Source organism: Zea mays, chromosome 10, assembly GCF_902167145.1.
Source record: "Zea mays cultivar B73 chromosome 10, Zm-B73-REFERENCE-NAM-5.0, whole genome shotgun sequence".
Classification (NCBI taxonomy): Eukaryota; Viridiplantae; Streptophyta; class Magnoliopsida; order Poales; family Poaceae; genus Zea; species Zea mays.
Genome location: NC_050105.1, coordinates 12,185,223 through 12,200,450, shown reverse-complemented (window position 1 = coordinate 12,200,450; position 15,228 = coordinate 12,185,223). Strand labels below are relative to the sequence as shown.

Below are 15,228 nucleotides of genomic sequence, written 5' to 3'. Positions count from 1 at the left end.
GATAGCCTTTTTCCCTTTAAGTCGGTTCCTTTTTCCGCCATTTAGCCGAAGCTCCCCTGCGTGTAGCTTCGGAGCAACTCCGACCTTCGTCACGATCATGCTTTTAGCCCGAGTCCGAAGGTACCTGTTCATATGTCACACTTAGAAGATTTTGTTAAATCACGTTTTTGAGGACCTTCGGGGGACGAAGGCCCCCAACAGGCTGTCCACAACGGTAGACTCTATAGATGGTCAAATGAGCGGCACAACCCGACCTGAAACGATAGGCCCGAGCACGCCAGACTCGTTTACTTAATCATGTTGGGTTGGGCTGCCCGACGTGCCTGAATCCAGGACCATTCACGATACGACTAGTTCTTAATCGTGCCATGCCGACTTGATTACCAACTAGCACGTCAGTGCGGTGTCGGTTCGTTAGCCCGCACAGTTCATAAACCATTCACAGTTAAAATCACATATTACTCATCACTTATAGATTAAAACCACATATCACAATAAAAATCTCAGATTACATATCACAAACCAAAATAAAATCTCAAATTACAAATCACGTCATCATAGATCCGATCACATATTAATAAGTTTCAGCTGGTGTAATGGCTGCCTCGTTAAAAACCTATTTAGGTAAATGTTGGGGCGAAGGCGAAGACACTACCCTTCGCGCGAAGTCTTCGTCGCCTCGCTACACCAACGAATGCGAGAAGATCGGCGCGGTTGCCCTTTGTCCTCTCCATTGCAAGACGAAGGCTAGACTCCGACGAAGTCTGCTAGTCCCGCGTCCTCATCTCGCCCAAAGGCCCACGTGGAATTCGGCCCACTGTAATGGGCCCCGCATGGACAAGCATATTATGGGCCTCATCTGTAATAACCTTTCTGTAATGACGGTCTGTAACCTCCCTTTATGGGAATATTCTGGGGATAATCTGGGTACCCGAGGGCATAAACGTCCTTGCCTTGGGACGATGGACACTCGGGTACCTATAAATACCCCCGTACAGTGCCCTTGAGAGACCAGATTAACAGAGCAATTGCCATCCCACACTAAACTTTACTTGCACTCTTTCCACTTCCTTGTTGGATCTACTTGCTAAGGAGAGCAAGTTCCAACATTTGGCGCCCACTGTTCGTGCTATGAACAAACCACCCGCGATGGCACCCAAGAGAGCTAGTTCGAAGGCAGCCCCATCCGTCGATGAAGCAGCAAAGGCAGCGCTGCTAGCCGAGAAAAAAGGCAAAGCCCTCGCAGACAACACCCCCCAAGAAGCCTGCAAAGACGAAGCTCTCAACAAGAGACAGCGCCACGAACAACCCACTCCCGAAGGCACCCTACACACCTGCAGCTCCGGAGGACAACCACAAGCACCACCCCCAGGCTTCGCTCCACCAGAGGGCGAAGACGCAACAGAGGACGACGAAGTCATCGGCGTCTCAGCCGAAGAACAGCTACAGCTATGGGCCCTGCGCATCAAGAACCGCAACCTCCAAAAATAGAAAGACATCCTCGAGGCCAAGCGCCAACGTGTCACCGTGCAAGCCAAGGTGCGCCAGATGATACAAGACGAGGAGCAGAGAGCCCAGGATCTCGAGCAAGAGATTGCGCTCATGCAGAGCGAAGGCCAGCACGATCTGCAGCACGGCCCGCCCCTCCAACAGTGCGCGCCAGCCGGAGACTTATTCATACCCCAGCGCGGGCCCTTCATCCCGCATGCCGCAGCTTTCCAAGGCATCAACTACCTTGATGAGCGAAGCCCTCTGGCTCCGCAACTCCAAGTGTCACCGTGGCCCGCCAACTTCAGGGCAGGGACCTACCCCAAGTACAACGACAACACCGACCTAGCACAATACATCATGAGCTACCAAGTCGCTGTCGCATCATCCGTAGGGGACGACGCCACAATGGCCAAGTCTTTCATCATCGCCCTCGAGGGTCCGGCTTTGACCTGGTACACCAGGTTGCCCCCATTGTCCATCGACTCCTGGAAAGAACTCCGAGACAAGTTTCTGCTCAACTTCCAAGGATACCGACCCGACACTGATGCTCTGGCCGAGTTATCACTCTGCAAACAGCAGGAGAAGGAAACCCTACAGGAGTACTACCGCAAGTTCCTGACTCTCAAGTCACAATTGCCTTCGGTCGACGACCACATCGCCATACACTATGCCATCAGTGGCCTTCGGGCTGGCGTCCTATACAGTCACTGCATCAGGGACCCACCCAAAAATCTCCAAGAGCTCTATCAGCTGTTCGAGAAATACGCCAGATCCGAAGAGCTCCATCAGCGCAAGATCGAGTCTCAGAGAAAGCCCAAGGACCCTCCACAGTCCAGCCGAACCTGGACAAGGCCTTCGCAGTTAGACTCCGGACGGGACAGCCACAGTCAGCAGCATGTGCACAACATAGCCAACCAACACCCCACCGGCGTGGCCGCTCGCCGTCAGGAATATCCCCCAGGGCCGCGGCAATGGCACGCGAGGCCGGGGTCGGGGACGGGCGCAGCAACCGCATAGATATTACTGCATGTTCCATGGCGAGGATTGCGCACACCCAACAAGGGATTGCCCGGAAACAAAGGCCACCAGGGACAGGATGTCCCGAGCGCAACCAACCGACAACCAGAGAGTTGTCGCGCACACATATCACCACCACCACCACCCGCAACCATACAACGGCGGCCATGCCCAACATCCACCCAACCACGCATATCAGCACCATCAGGAGGTACAAGTTGTACCACCCCCACTCCCGCCTCTGCATCAACCGAATCCACACCACCAAAATCACCCCAAGCACCAAAACAAGAAGACTTCGCCGATCAGCCGTATCGCGGTGTCATCCACATGATCACTGGAGGGTCCAGCGTAGACTTCGAGACGAAGCGACAAAAGAGGGATCATTACTAAAGTGTCAAGCACGTCGCCCTCACCGGCCTAGTCGTAAAATGAAGTGGTCACATGTGCCACTAACCTTTGACGCCAGAGATGTTGATCTGTGCAGCGCACCCCATGTCGACGCTATGGTGATCAACTGCAGCGTAGTAGGCTGGGACCTGCACAAAGTCCTAGTCGACAACGGCAGCCAAGCGGACATCATCTTCCTGCACGCCTTCGACCGCATGGGCATCAGCCACAGCTTACTCAAGCCTTCGGGCAACCCCCTATATGGCTTCGGTGGCAAACGCACCTTCCCTGTGGGCAAGATAGAACTACCCCTGTCATTCGGCGTAGCACCCAATGCATGAAGTGAACAGGTCACCTTCGACATCGTTGACATGGTCTATCCCTAAAACGCTATAATGGGTGGGGGCTCTATCAATAAATTTGAAGCGGCCATTCACGGATTGTACCTCTGCATGAAAATTCCGGGTCCACAAGGCGTGATAACAGTTTACGGTAACCAGCAGACTACGCACAACATTAAGAGAGACTTCATTCCAGGTCAACGGAACGTACACTGCCTTACAACATAGCGCGAAGTCTCTGAAGCAACCCGCCTAGCCGCGGACAAAAAGGCAAAGGCGGAGCTGCAAAGCAACAACGAAACGAAGACAGTTCCCCTCGACCCGGCGACGCCCAAGCAAACGGTCGTAATAAGCGAAGACCTGACTTCGCAAGACGAGGAGAAACTCATCTCCTGTCTCTCCAGAAACAAGGACGTCTCGCCTGGTCCGCCCTCAATCTGGTCGGAGTCAGCCGCACCATCATCGAGCACAGTCTGGGCATTGACCCTTCGGTGCGCCCCAAAAAGCAGCGGCTGCGCAAAATGTTTGATGAAAAGACGGAAGCCGCCAAAGCCAAAGTGCACCGCCTGCTGGAGGCCAATTTCATCGAACCAATCGCCCACCCTACGTGGCTCGCCAACGTAGTCATGGTACAAAAGAAAAGCGGCAAGTGGCGCATGTGAATCGACTTCACCAGCCTCAATAAGGCCTGTCCCAAGGACAATTTCCCGCTGCCACGAATCGACAAGATAGTCGACAGTGCAGCCAGATGCGAAGTCATGTCACTTCTCGACTACTTCTCCGGCTACCACCAGATATACATGAAGGAGGAAGACAAGGCCAGCACTAGCTTCATCACACCCTTCGACACGTACTGCTTCACCAGGATGCCAGAGGGACTCAAGAACGCTGGGTCAACCTTCTCTCGCCTCACCAAGACGGTGCTCGAGAGCTAAATGGGCCGCAACATTTTCACGTACGTGGACGACATCATTGTCGCAAGCAAAAATAAAGAAGACCACCTGGCTGACCTCGCAGAGACTTTCGCAAACATGCGGGACGCACGACTTCGCCTCAACCCCGAGAAGTGCGTCTTCAGAGTCCGCCAGGGGAAGATACTGGGCTACCTGGTGTCGCACCGCGGGATCGAGGCCAACCCAACCAAGATTCGAGCAATCATCAACATGACACCCTCGCAGTCAACCAGGGATGTCCAACGTCTGATAGGCAGATTAGCCGCCCTCAACAGATTCATTTCCATGTCTGCAGAGCGGAGTCTACCTTTCCTCAAGACACTGCGTGGTGCGAAAGACTTCGCGTGGGGACCAGAACAGGCGGCAGCCTTCGCATCACTCAAGCAACACCTATCAGACTTGGCAACTCTCATCAGCCCAGACCCCTCGTTGCCTCTGCTGCTCTACATCGCAGCCTTGCCATATGTAGTCAGCACAACGCTAGTCCAAGAGCAAGACAGAGAGGGCACGACCCGGCAGTGTCCAGTCTACTACGTCTCCGAAGTCCTCACGACCTCCAAGTGCAACATGACTGAATTGGAAAAAATCTCTTACGCAGTCGTCATAGCATCGTGCAAGCTGTGCCACTACTTCGAGGCGTTCAAGATGCGGGTCACCTCGGACAGGGGACTAGGAGAACTGTTCAGAAACCCGGAGGCGTCCGTTCGAATCGCCAAATGGGCAGCCGAACTCTTCGGGTACCACATCACCTTCGAACCCAGGACAGCAATCAAGTCGCAGGTCCTTGCAGACTTCATTGTCGACTGGACTAGGCCGACACGGCAGCAAGAAGAACCTCCAGAGAAGATGTGGACCATCCACTGCGACGGCGCATGGTGCCATGTGGGGGCAGGCGCAGCTACAATTATCACGTCACCCACGGGCGTCAAGCACAAATACGCAGCACACCTTAGCTTCTCTTTGGAGTCCGACAGATGCACCAACAACATAGCAGAATACGAAGTTATTATCATGGGCCTTCGCAAGCTGAGAGTGCTCGGTGTCACCACCTGCATAGTCAAGACAGATTCCAAAGTAGTTGCCGACCAGGTCGAAAAAGAATATTTAGCAAAAGACCCCACACTCATGCAGTATCTCATGGATGTTCACAGTCTCGAGAGACAGTTCAAGGGCTTCACCCTATAGCATATGGACCATGCCAGGAATGAAGAGGCTGACGCGTTGGCTAAGGCAGCGGCCAGAGGCGAGACCTTGCCCTCCGACGTGTTCTACCACGTCATTGGCACACCAGCCGTCCGCAACCCAGAGGGCTTACAAGTAACCGACGACACCGAGGGCCATCGCATCGTTAACCTCATTATGACTGAAGATTGGCGGGCCCCAATAACCCTGTTTCTGCAAGGATATTACCACCCAAGTGACGTTAATGAGGCCAAGCGCCTCAAGCACCAAAGCCGGGACTTCGTACTAGTCGGGAGCCAGCTATACAAAAAGGGGATTAGTGAGCCCATGCTAAAATGCGTGACCGAAACCGAAGGCATTCAAATCCTTCGCGAAGTCCACAGCGGAACTTGCGGGTCCCACTTAGGGCCCAGGGCCCTCGCTGCTAAGGTAATCCATCAAGGATTTTACTGGCCCTCGATAATCTACGCCGCGAATCGAGTCACGAGGTCTTGTGAAGCATGCCAGAAGTTTTCTCCCCGCTCGGGCAACCCTTTGCAGTTCACCAAGCTGATCGCCCACACATGGCCACTTCAATGCTAGGGGCTGGATATTGTCGGACCGCTACCTACGGCTCAAGGGAACCTCAAATTCACCTTCGTCGCCGTCGAGTACTTCACCAAGTGGATCGAGGCCAGGGCAATATCCATAATAATGTCGAAGACCGCCCAAAAGTTCTTCTGGTAAAACATTGTTTGCCGATTCGGAGTCCCGTCTGAGCTCACAGTCGACAACAACAAACAGTTTGACAGCTAGGACTTCAGGGATTTCTGCCTCTCCATCGGCACCAAGCCTGCCTTCGCCTCGGTATACCACCCGCAATTCAACGGCATCGTCGAGCGCGCCAACAGCAAGATTTTCACTGCCATCAAGAAAAGTGAAAGGGAAATGTGCCTTTGGGCCATTTCTATAATGTTTTGGTGATTAAGTGACCAACACATATTCTTTAAGTCCTAATGTGCCAAAGATTGCAAATAGTGCAAATCATATAACAAGGTATGTTTCTAGACTTAGTATTTGGTTTTTGTAGACTAATGAAGTTATCTAAGTGTTAGAAGCAGAGAAAAGAAGATAAGAAAAAGGCTTGCAAAAGACTGGCTGTGTGCAGCCGAAGTTCAGCTCAGTCTGTCACACCGGACTGTCCGGTGGTGCACCGAACAGTGTCCGGTGCGCAAGGCTGGATTTCGGTGAAAAGGCCGCTCTCGGGAAAAGTTTGGCGGAGTACGGCTATAATTCACCGGACTATCCGGTGGTGCATCGGACTGTCCGATGAGCCAACCGTCGCCAGTGCAACGGTCGGCCACGCAATCCGCGGGCAACGCGTGGCCCGCGCCAACGGTCGGCAGGGGGCACCGGACTGTCCGGTGTGCACCGGACTATGTCCGGTGCGCCAACTTCCCTGGAGCTGCAATGGTCGTCTGTGCCAGAAAAGGAAGGAGATCGGCACCGGACCGTCTACAGTGACTGTCCGGTGGTGCACTGGACTATCCATTGCGCCACTAGACAGAAGGCAAGGATAGCCTTCCTTGTTGATCTCCAACGGCTCCTAGCTGCCTTGGGGCTATAAAAGGGACCCCTAGGCGCATGGTGGAGCGACACAAGCATTCACTAAGCATTCTAAGGCATCTAGACTCTGCTCCCGCGCATTCGCTTTGTTGTGTTAGAGATTTAAGCTCCATTCGAGTTGAGAACTCCCTGTGTGTCATTTGAGCTCAAGTCTTCACTTGTGTGCGTTGGTTTGCTGCGTTTTTGAGTCTTGTGTGCATTGCTCTTCCCAACCTTGCTCTTGTGCGTTCTTTGTGATCAATCTTGTAAGGGCGAGAGGCTCCAACTTGTGGAGATTCCTTGCAAACAGGAAAAGGATATAAGGAAGAAAAGTCGTGGTATTCAAGTTGATCATTGGATCACTTGAAAGGGGTTGAGTGCAACCCTCGTCCATTGGGACGCCACAACGTGGAAGTAGGCAAGTGTTACTTGGCCGAACCACGGGATAAAATCGCGTGTCTCTTGTGATTGCTCTCTCTTTGATTGTCTGTGTTTGCAAGAGTTCGTCTCTTTGACTTGATTAACCCGCACTAATATCTTTATAATCAAGGTTGTTCGAATTTAGTGTTGAATTTTACAGGATCACCTATTCACCCCCCTCTAGGTGCTCTCAATTGGTATCAGAACCGTTCCCTTCACGTAAGGGACTAATCGCCCGAAGAGATGGATCCTAAGGGAAAGGGGATGGTGGTCAACGACAAGCAGAAGGAGTCCATCTTCAACGAGCCAAGAGATGACAAGCCCACTGACTCTGGCTCGAGTCACAAGAAGAAGGACGGGAAGAAGAAGAGGCGCATCAAGAAGATCGTCTACTACGACAGCGATGAATCTTCTTCTTCACCAAGAGATGACGACGATGACGATTCTTCGTCAAAGAAAAAGACGGTTAATCAAAATTACTCTTTTGACTATTCTCGCATGCTGTACAATTCAAATGCACATTTACTTTCTATTCCACTAGGAAAACCACCACACTTTGATGGAGAGGACTACTCATTTTGGAGTCATAAAATGCGTAGTCATCTGTTTTCTCTCCATCCTAGCATTTGAGAAATAGTAGAAAATGGAATGCATTTCGATAGTACGAATAACCCTGTGATGATAAATGAACAAACTCATAAGAATGCACAAGCTACCACTGTTTTGCTAGCATCTTTGTGCAGGGATGAATACAATAAGGTGAGCGGCTTGGACAACGCTAAGCAAATCTGGGACACCCTCAAGATATCTCATGAGGGAAACGACGCCACCATGGTCACCAAAATGGAGTTGGTGGAAGGCGAGCTGGGGAGATTTGCGATGATCAGGGGAGAGGAGCCAACGCAAACCTACAACAAGCTCAAGACCCTGGTCAACAAAATACGAAGCTATGGAAGCACAAGATGGACGGATCATGATGTCGTCCGACTCATGCTAAGGTCATTTACTATAATTGACCCCCATCTTGTCAACCTCATTCGTGAAAACCCCAGGTACACCAAGATGACGCCCAAGGAGATCCTCGAAAAATTCGTGAGCGGGCGCATAATGGTAAAGGAGGAATGATACGTGGATGACGCCTTGAATGGTCCACCACTACAAGAAACTGATAAATGTTCGTGGGTAAAATTAAGAACGTGGGTACCGTCGTTCTTAATTGAGTTAAGTTCATGGGTTATGTTAAGAACGTGGGTACCCACGTTCTTAATTTAAATTCGTGCGCCCTGGCCAAAACCGTCGAACTTAACGTGTTAGGAACGTGGGTACCCACGTTCTTAAGTTAAGTTCGTGGGCCAGATGGACACCGTCGAACTTAATAGAAAAAACCTAAATCCCCTAACCCACCCACGCGCGACTCGATCTCTCTCACCTGCGCTGCCTCATTCCCGCCCACCCGTGTGCCACCGCAACAGAAAAGCGCCGCCGCGCCACCGCCAGCACGCAGCGCCGCCGCGCCACCGCCAGCAGGCCGCGCCGCCGCTCCACCGCCCTGGCTCGCCGCCCCGTCTCCCTTTCTCCTCTTTTCGCCAGCTCCGCCGCGTCGCTGCCCTGCCCAATCTCGTCGGCCTCGGTGCCGCCACCAGCCAGCTCGTCGTCGCGTCGCCGTCAGAACGCCGCGCCGCCGCACCACAGCCCAAGCTCGGCCTCGGCGTCTCCTCGACGGTCTCCTTGAAGGTATCTTCATTTTTAATGATTAGTTCATCATTTGTTTCACAACTGTTTCAGTTTCTTTCCTCAACAATAGGAAGATTTCCTGAAATCGACATACATAATCAAAGAAAATAAAGTATACAGTATAGAAAATAAAGCATGCAAGCTAGAAGAAGCAAGCTAGCCCTAAGGGCTACGGTACCAGCGTGCCTCGTCGGCAATGGAATGCTGACTGCTCGTCGATGGACCTGTAAGGCTAAGCAGCAAGCTCTGCCTACCTCGTTGTTCTCAGGTTCGTAGCCGTAGCCGCGCCGGCGTGCCACCGCTTGCACAGCGCCGCCGCCTCCACCGCCCGTGTAGCACTGCCGCCACCTACCGGTTTGCTGCATGTTAGCCGTCACCGCCCCACTGGAAACCCTAGCTCGGCAGCAATAGCACACGCTCCCACTTGGCTCCCACAATTCGGCACGCGCACAGTCGCCTGAGGGTGAGGCCTTTCTCTTTCCCAGTTTTTGGGCCGTTCCAGCGACTTGGGTCTATGGCGATAATTCAGCCCAAGAGTAGGGCCCGGGCCCTAGTGGCCATAGGCCCAGCTCCGCCCCTGCATATTTGTGCATCAAGAGTAGCTGAACATATTAACAGCATGAGATCTACAGTAGCATGCTTAGAAGGGTTTATATACAGGACTAGATGTGTGCTGAGAGTTATACACAAGAAAAGCACGGAGAATTAAATATGACCATTAGTGAGATACCTGCAACACTTTCTACAGCTGTAGAATTAGTGGTACTTGGAGGCTTAGGTTTAGCTGATGCACGACCCCACATGTTAGCCAGAGATCCACCATTATTAAGCATGGTCTTTCCATTTTGAGCTCTACTTTTGCTTGCATGGGCATCAATTGATTGTTCTTTGACAACAGGAGCATTGCCAGCTTTATCTAATAATGTGGAATTATCCTTCTCAGACTTATTGCCTGCTCCATGCTTTGAACTTACAAGCAAATCTAGCTGCGGAGCAGTAACAAATCTTGCTGCGGAGCAGTAACAAACTGCTCCTTTGTAACAAACTTTGGAATTTCCCAGAATGGGAGCTTCTACGATTGTCAAGTAGAATAAATCACCCTGGATCATAAGCCAAGAGCATTATTTTGTAAGAGACTAAATTTAGATAACCTATCATTGAATTGAAAAGAGTGTTGCATGAAAAAAGTAACATCAGGTTACAATTACATGCATGATTTTTAGGTAGTTGTTACAATTGATGCATCCGTGAAGGTATTTTTCTTCTTTCTTTGATGAATATTATTAGAATTAGTTTGTTAGTTAAAATATGATGCATGATTTTTGGCTAGTTGTTACAATTGATGTATAATTTCTTGTTCATTGTAAATTAATCGATGTTAGGTTCAATGTTTGGTTAAATATTTTTTTATGTCTAGTGATCCTTCCTAATAGAAGAAGGGCTTAATGATGTTTATTTACACATTTTTTATTTATGTTTGTATGCTTAATGATGTTTATTTACACATTTGTTATTTATGTTTGTATGCTTAATGATGTTTATTTACACATTTTTTTATACATTGAGTTATTTAGTTTTGGAAATGGATGACAATAGAAGAAGGGCGATGTATGATGGATTCAATAGCGTGACTCTAGGTCACTCAAAGGAATGGGTTAGGGTTGCAAAACAATTCGTGGATCTCGCATTTTCCGGTGGACCTCGTGTGGTGAAGTGTCCGTGTACCAAGTGTCGGAATTTTAAGTATGTGAGAAAGATCGAAGAACTGGAGCATCACCTTTGCAAGAATGGGTTTATGCCTAACTATCTTGTGTGGCGCTCACATGGAGAAGTAGAGCAGAATATCACAGAGTCAGAAATAATTGATGATGATGAGGAGGATCGGATGGATGACTTGGTGGCTGATATTAGTAGAGAGTATCCAACATTGGCCTCAGAACAGGATACACCAAATGAAGTGCAGGAGTTTTACAAGCTTCTTCACGCGTCAGAGGAAAAAGTGCATGACGACACCACTGTGACTGTGTTGCAGGTGGTTACACGTCTTATGGCAATGAAGGCAAAGTATAACTTCTCGAATAATTGCTATAACGATATAATCAATCTGATTATTGATCTCATCCCATCGAACCATAAGATGCCAAAAGACTTATACCAGTCTAAAAAGATTGTGTCCGGTCTTGGGATGAAGTATAAGAAGATTGATGTGTGCGAAGATAATTGCATGTTGTTCTGGAAGGAATATGAAGCGAGCACCCATTGTCAGAAATGCGGTAAATCAAGATATGCGGAGGTACTAAAAGAGGATGGAGCTACTTTTGCTACAAAAGTGGCAGTTAAACAACTTCGATATATGCCCATCACTCCAAGGCTTAAACGTCTGTTTTTAACCCCAGAAACTGCGAAGCTAATGTTGTGGCATAAGGAAGGAGAACGTGAGATCCAAGACCTAGACATTATGATGCATCCATCAGATGGCGATGCTTGGAAGGCTCTGGATCGTTTTGACCCAGAATTTGGAAGAGACGCTAGGAGTGTTCGTCTAGGCTTGTCCACTGATGGTTTCACTCCTTACGACAACAGTTCAACTTCACACTCTTGTTGGCCGGTTTTCATCATGCCCTACAACCCCCCTCCCAACAAATGCATGAAAGAAGGGTTCATATTTCTTGCCCTTATTATTCCAGGGCCTAAACATCCTGGAAAGAAGATCAATGTATTCATGCAACCGTTGATTGAAGAGTTCAAAGAGCTATGGGTAGGGGTAAAGGCTTATGATGGTCATCTAAAACGTGAATTTACCTTACGTGCGACATATTTGTGGTCAATTCATGATTTGCCTGCATATGGTATTTGGTCTGGCTGGTGTGTTCACGGTCGACTGTGTTGTCCCATATGCATGGGGGACACACAAGCATATCGTTTGGAGCATGATAAAATATTCAATATTGAATAGTATTTTAGAAGAGAAGGAATTACAGAATAGCAGAAACTCCACGGCAGTAGCGCTCCCACATAGTGCGGAATCTTCGTTGCCCACCAAGATCCCAAAGTTTAATTGTGACATTCCCCTTGGTGACTTTCCGCATATTGAAGCCTACCTGTTTCACAGATGAGCATTTTAGGTCAATTAGATAACCAAGATTTGTTCAGGATAACATAAAGAAAGTGTTTGTATGTACATACGGTTGGAATCATGTCCTCACTGTAGCCACCTGTCTGCAAAGCACAGAAGCCACGAATTAAAATCAAAACACCACATACTGGCTCAAATTCACCAAACATGAGTAGGATCTCATTTATCAAAAAAAAAGAGCTAAGAGTAAACAAAATCAATATGCACTGCCATGAGTAGAATTGCTACAAATCAATATGCACTGCTTAAAAGCCATCAAAATGTACACACTGGTACAGATGCTAATTTCACACTAGCAGAGAAAGGATCTCATTTATCAAAAAAAAAGAGCTAAGAGTAAACAGATAAATAAGATGATCTGCCACAGTGGGGTGTATGCAGTGAAAACTCAAATTCACCAAACATGAGTAGGAGCAACCAATCATTCAAACATGATCAAACACTTCCTGAAGGGCAGGAACAGATCCTAACAATGAAAGTCTCCATCCACACTGCAGAATGTAGGCACTCTTTTTTTAAGATCGAATTTAAACTTCTTCCGGGCACCACCTTATACGCTTCTGAAGCTTGATCGTGTATCTATTTAGAGCGCATATGGCATAGGCCAGCCAATATTAAATATGGATATGCAGATGATAAGCTGCTGGAGATAGTATTGTTGCCAGCTTCCTTTGAATAAAACTATACTCCTCAGTGCAGTACCTGGCCCAAATGCAATACAAGTGGATGATGCCAGCTTCTCATTCTCGCGAAGGATGTATGTTAGTATTGTTGCAATCCCAGCTCCCATTTAATGTCCAATGATCTAAACAAAATAAGTAAAATGAAGGAAGGATCAGATACAAGACATAAATATTTAACATCATATATTGTCTGTGATAAAAGTTAGATATAAAGAAATATGGGGCTAGATAGAAGTCCCTCCCAAGACAAGAAATCATCTAAGATGAAAAACAAGTAAAGCAAAACAAATGCAAATAGCGTCCTTTAGCTTCTAAACATGAACATTTGAGTAGACATGCATTGCTTAGCTAACAAAAATCACTGAAATCGCAAAAAAAAATATGAAAGTCAATGAAGAAATGAGGTCCAACATTAGTAAGTTGTTCAGCATTAGTTTCATATTATTCTCCTTACAATTTTACATTCATGAGTGTAGTCCACTTATTCTCTCTACTCATGGTAGTCATAACTTTAAGCTTGTACCTCAGTACTTAGGCAATCTATTTTCTTCAGATTCCCGCTCAGCCCTAGAGAATCCTAAAGTCCATTGCTGATACTTTACTGCAAGAGTGTTTCAAAGTTCATTTGCTTTGGCTTGAAGAAAGGAAAAAACCTATTTGCCATTTCCACTTTAAAAGATACTTGCAGTTCCACTTGCTTTAGCATTCACAACTTATGTTGATTTTTCTGCAATTTAATAGGCAGACAGGTAAGCATCAATATGAGTTACAGAACTGTAGTTCAATACAGAAGCACAAAATCTAAAAGAATAGAGCATAGAAAACTCATCAATATATAATACCATGAGTTTTTGACAATAACATCAAAAGATCACCTGGAGATACTCGGCAAGAGCTGAAAGAAATTACCTTAACCTCATATTCTGGGAATTGCTCGATTGCTTTACTCAGGCAAGGAATGGCTTGTTTTGCAATCCATCGAGCTGCTACAACCATTCCACAGTGAGCGTAACCCAACACTAGGTTGGAGACACGACCTTCCTGGACCACAACGTGATGAAATGGAACCTCTGCGCCAGTTGCTGCTGTCAACCGCTCCTTAACACTGATAGCCCCCCTAATGAAAAGGAGAAAGCATTGGCTACTTCTGTCACAGACAATTGTGAAGGCAGGCTTCAGGATCTGTATGATAGAACAGGATATCGTCCAGTTACTCCTGATTTATTATCAGTAGTGGAATGAACAGAAAAATATCGGCCCGCGACAAGTTCGGGATGTTGAGTCTCAACACATAATTGACAACAGAGAGTTAACTGATACTTACGCACCCTCGCCTTAGATTTCTTTATAAGAACATCATTCTGGCCATAACCACCATAGTCCAAAAACACGCTGTATGGCTTCTTCGAGAAATACATGCATTGCTTCAGATATCTGAGCAGCAAAATCAGCTCCTGCCTAACCTCAGGCCCATCTGCGATAATAATCCAGCAGCTTATCATCCAGCAGCTTATTCCAATTTATATTATATTTGTATAAAAAACCATCATTCGCATTAGAGCAAGCATCTGCGATAATAATTCCTACTTAATTACCAAACCTACTCACATTCTGTTCAGTTAATAATTAATCCGTTGCAGGCACAGGGAGTTGAAGGTTGAACGGGTAAGGCACGTGCCGTTTCTGTGATCAAATCCCCTGAACCCGTCTTTGTTGCGAGTTATGTTATGTTTTTGTACAGGTCTATTACCTTTTTTTATTTGAGTGGTACTGAGATAAGGACTTGTCCCACAGCCGGAAGCATTTGCACTGCGACAGCTCTCTTGCTGCGCGACATGGAAACGAATCGATCGAGCTCGTAAAAACCAATCAGTTCAACCATGTGTTTCATTTCACTTTTTTCAGACATCATAGCTTCAGAGAGAAGATATATATATACCTAAACCTAGTGACAAGGCCATCAGCATCTATGCATCAGTGAATTAGCTGATTTTTGGTGTTATGTGTAATCTAGGCTTTTCCTGTTTGCTTTCTTGATTAGCTGTTTTTTGTGTAATGTGTAATCGCAATTTCTGTCATCTGCTAGTTGCCTGCATCAGTGAATTGTGACTTCAGTTGGTAAAGCCTAACTCATGGTTCAGTTGGTAACTTGCTTGTGGCTTCTATGATGCATGTGCTAGATAAGATTACCATCCCATGTGTGAGTTTAGACTCTATATATACATTAGTTTAAAATAAAACTCAAGCTTATTGTTTTTGCAGATGTATAGTGCTCAGATGGGATCTCCAATGGGACC

The 15,228-nt window shown here is 47.6% G+C and overlaps 1 protein-coding gene across 1 annotated transcript; it reads right to left on the bottom strand.

Moving 5' to 3' along the window:
• Positions 1-12,924: 12,924 nt before the first annotated feature.
• LOC103642307 (uncharacterized) lies at positions 12,925-14,892 on the bottom strand. The gene is made up of 6 exons (XM_020545284.2): positions 14,871-14,892; positions 14,682-14,757; positions 14,527-14,531; positions 14,260-14,405; positions 13,841-14,113; positions 12,925-13,053 (listed from the first exon to the last, which is right to left on the bottom strand). Exons 1-6 carry the CDS (start codon positions 14,890-14,892, stop codon positions 13,039-13,041), a joined length of 537 nt encoding a protein of 178 aa, XP_020400873.1. The 3' UTR covers positions 12,925-13,038.
• Positions 14,893-15,228: the final 336 nt, after the last annotated feature.

Coding starts and splice junctions, on each gene's coding strand:
- LOC103642307 (XM_020545284.2), bottom strand. CDS start 14,892: ATGGCCTTGTCACTAGGTTTAG. Junction 14,758..14,870: donor GGCCTTGTCACTAGGTTTAG/GTATATATATAT, acceptor CATGTCGCGCAG/CAAGAGAGCTGTCGCAGTGC. Junction 14,114..14,259: donor TAAAGAAATCTAAGGCGAGG/GTGCGTAAGTAT, acceptor TCTATCATACAG/ATCCTGAAGCCTGCCTTCAC.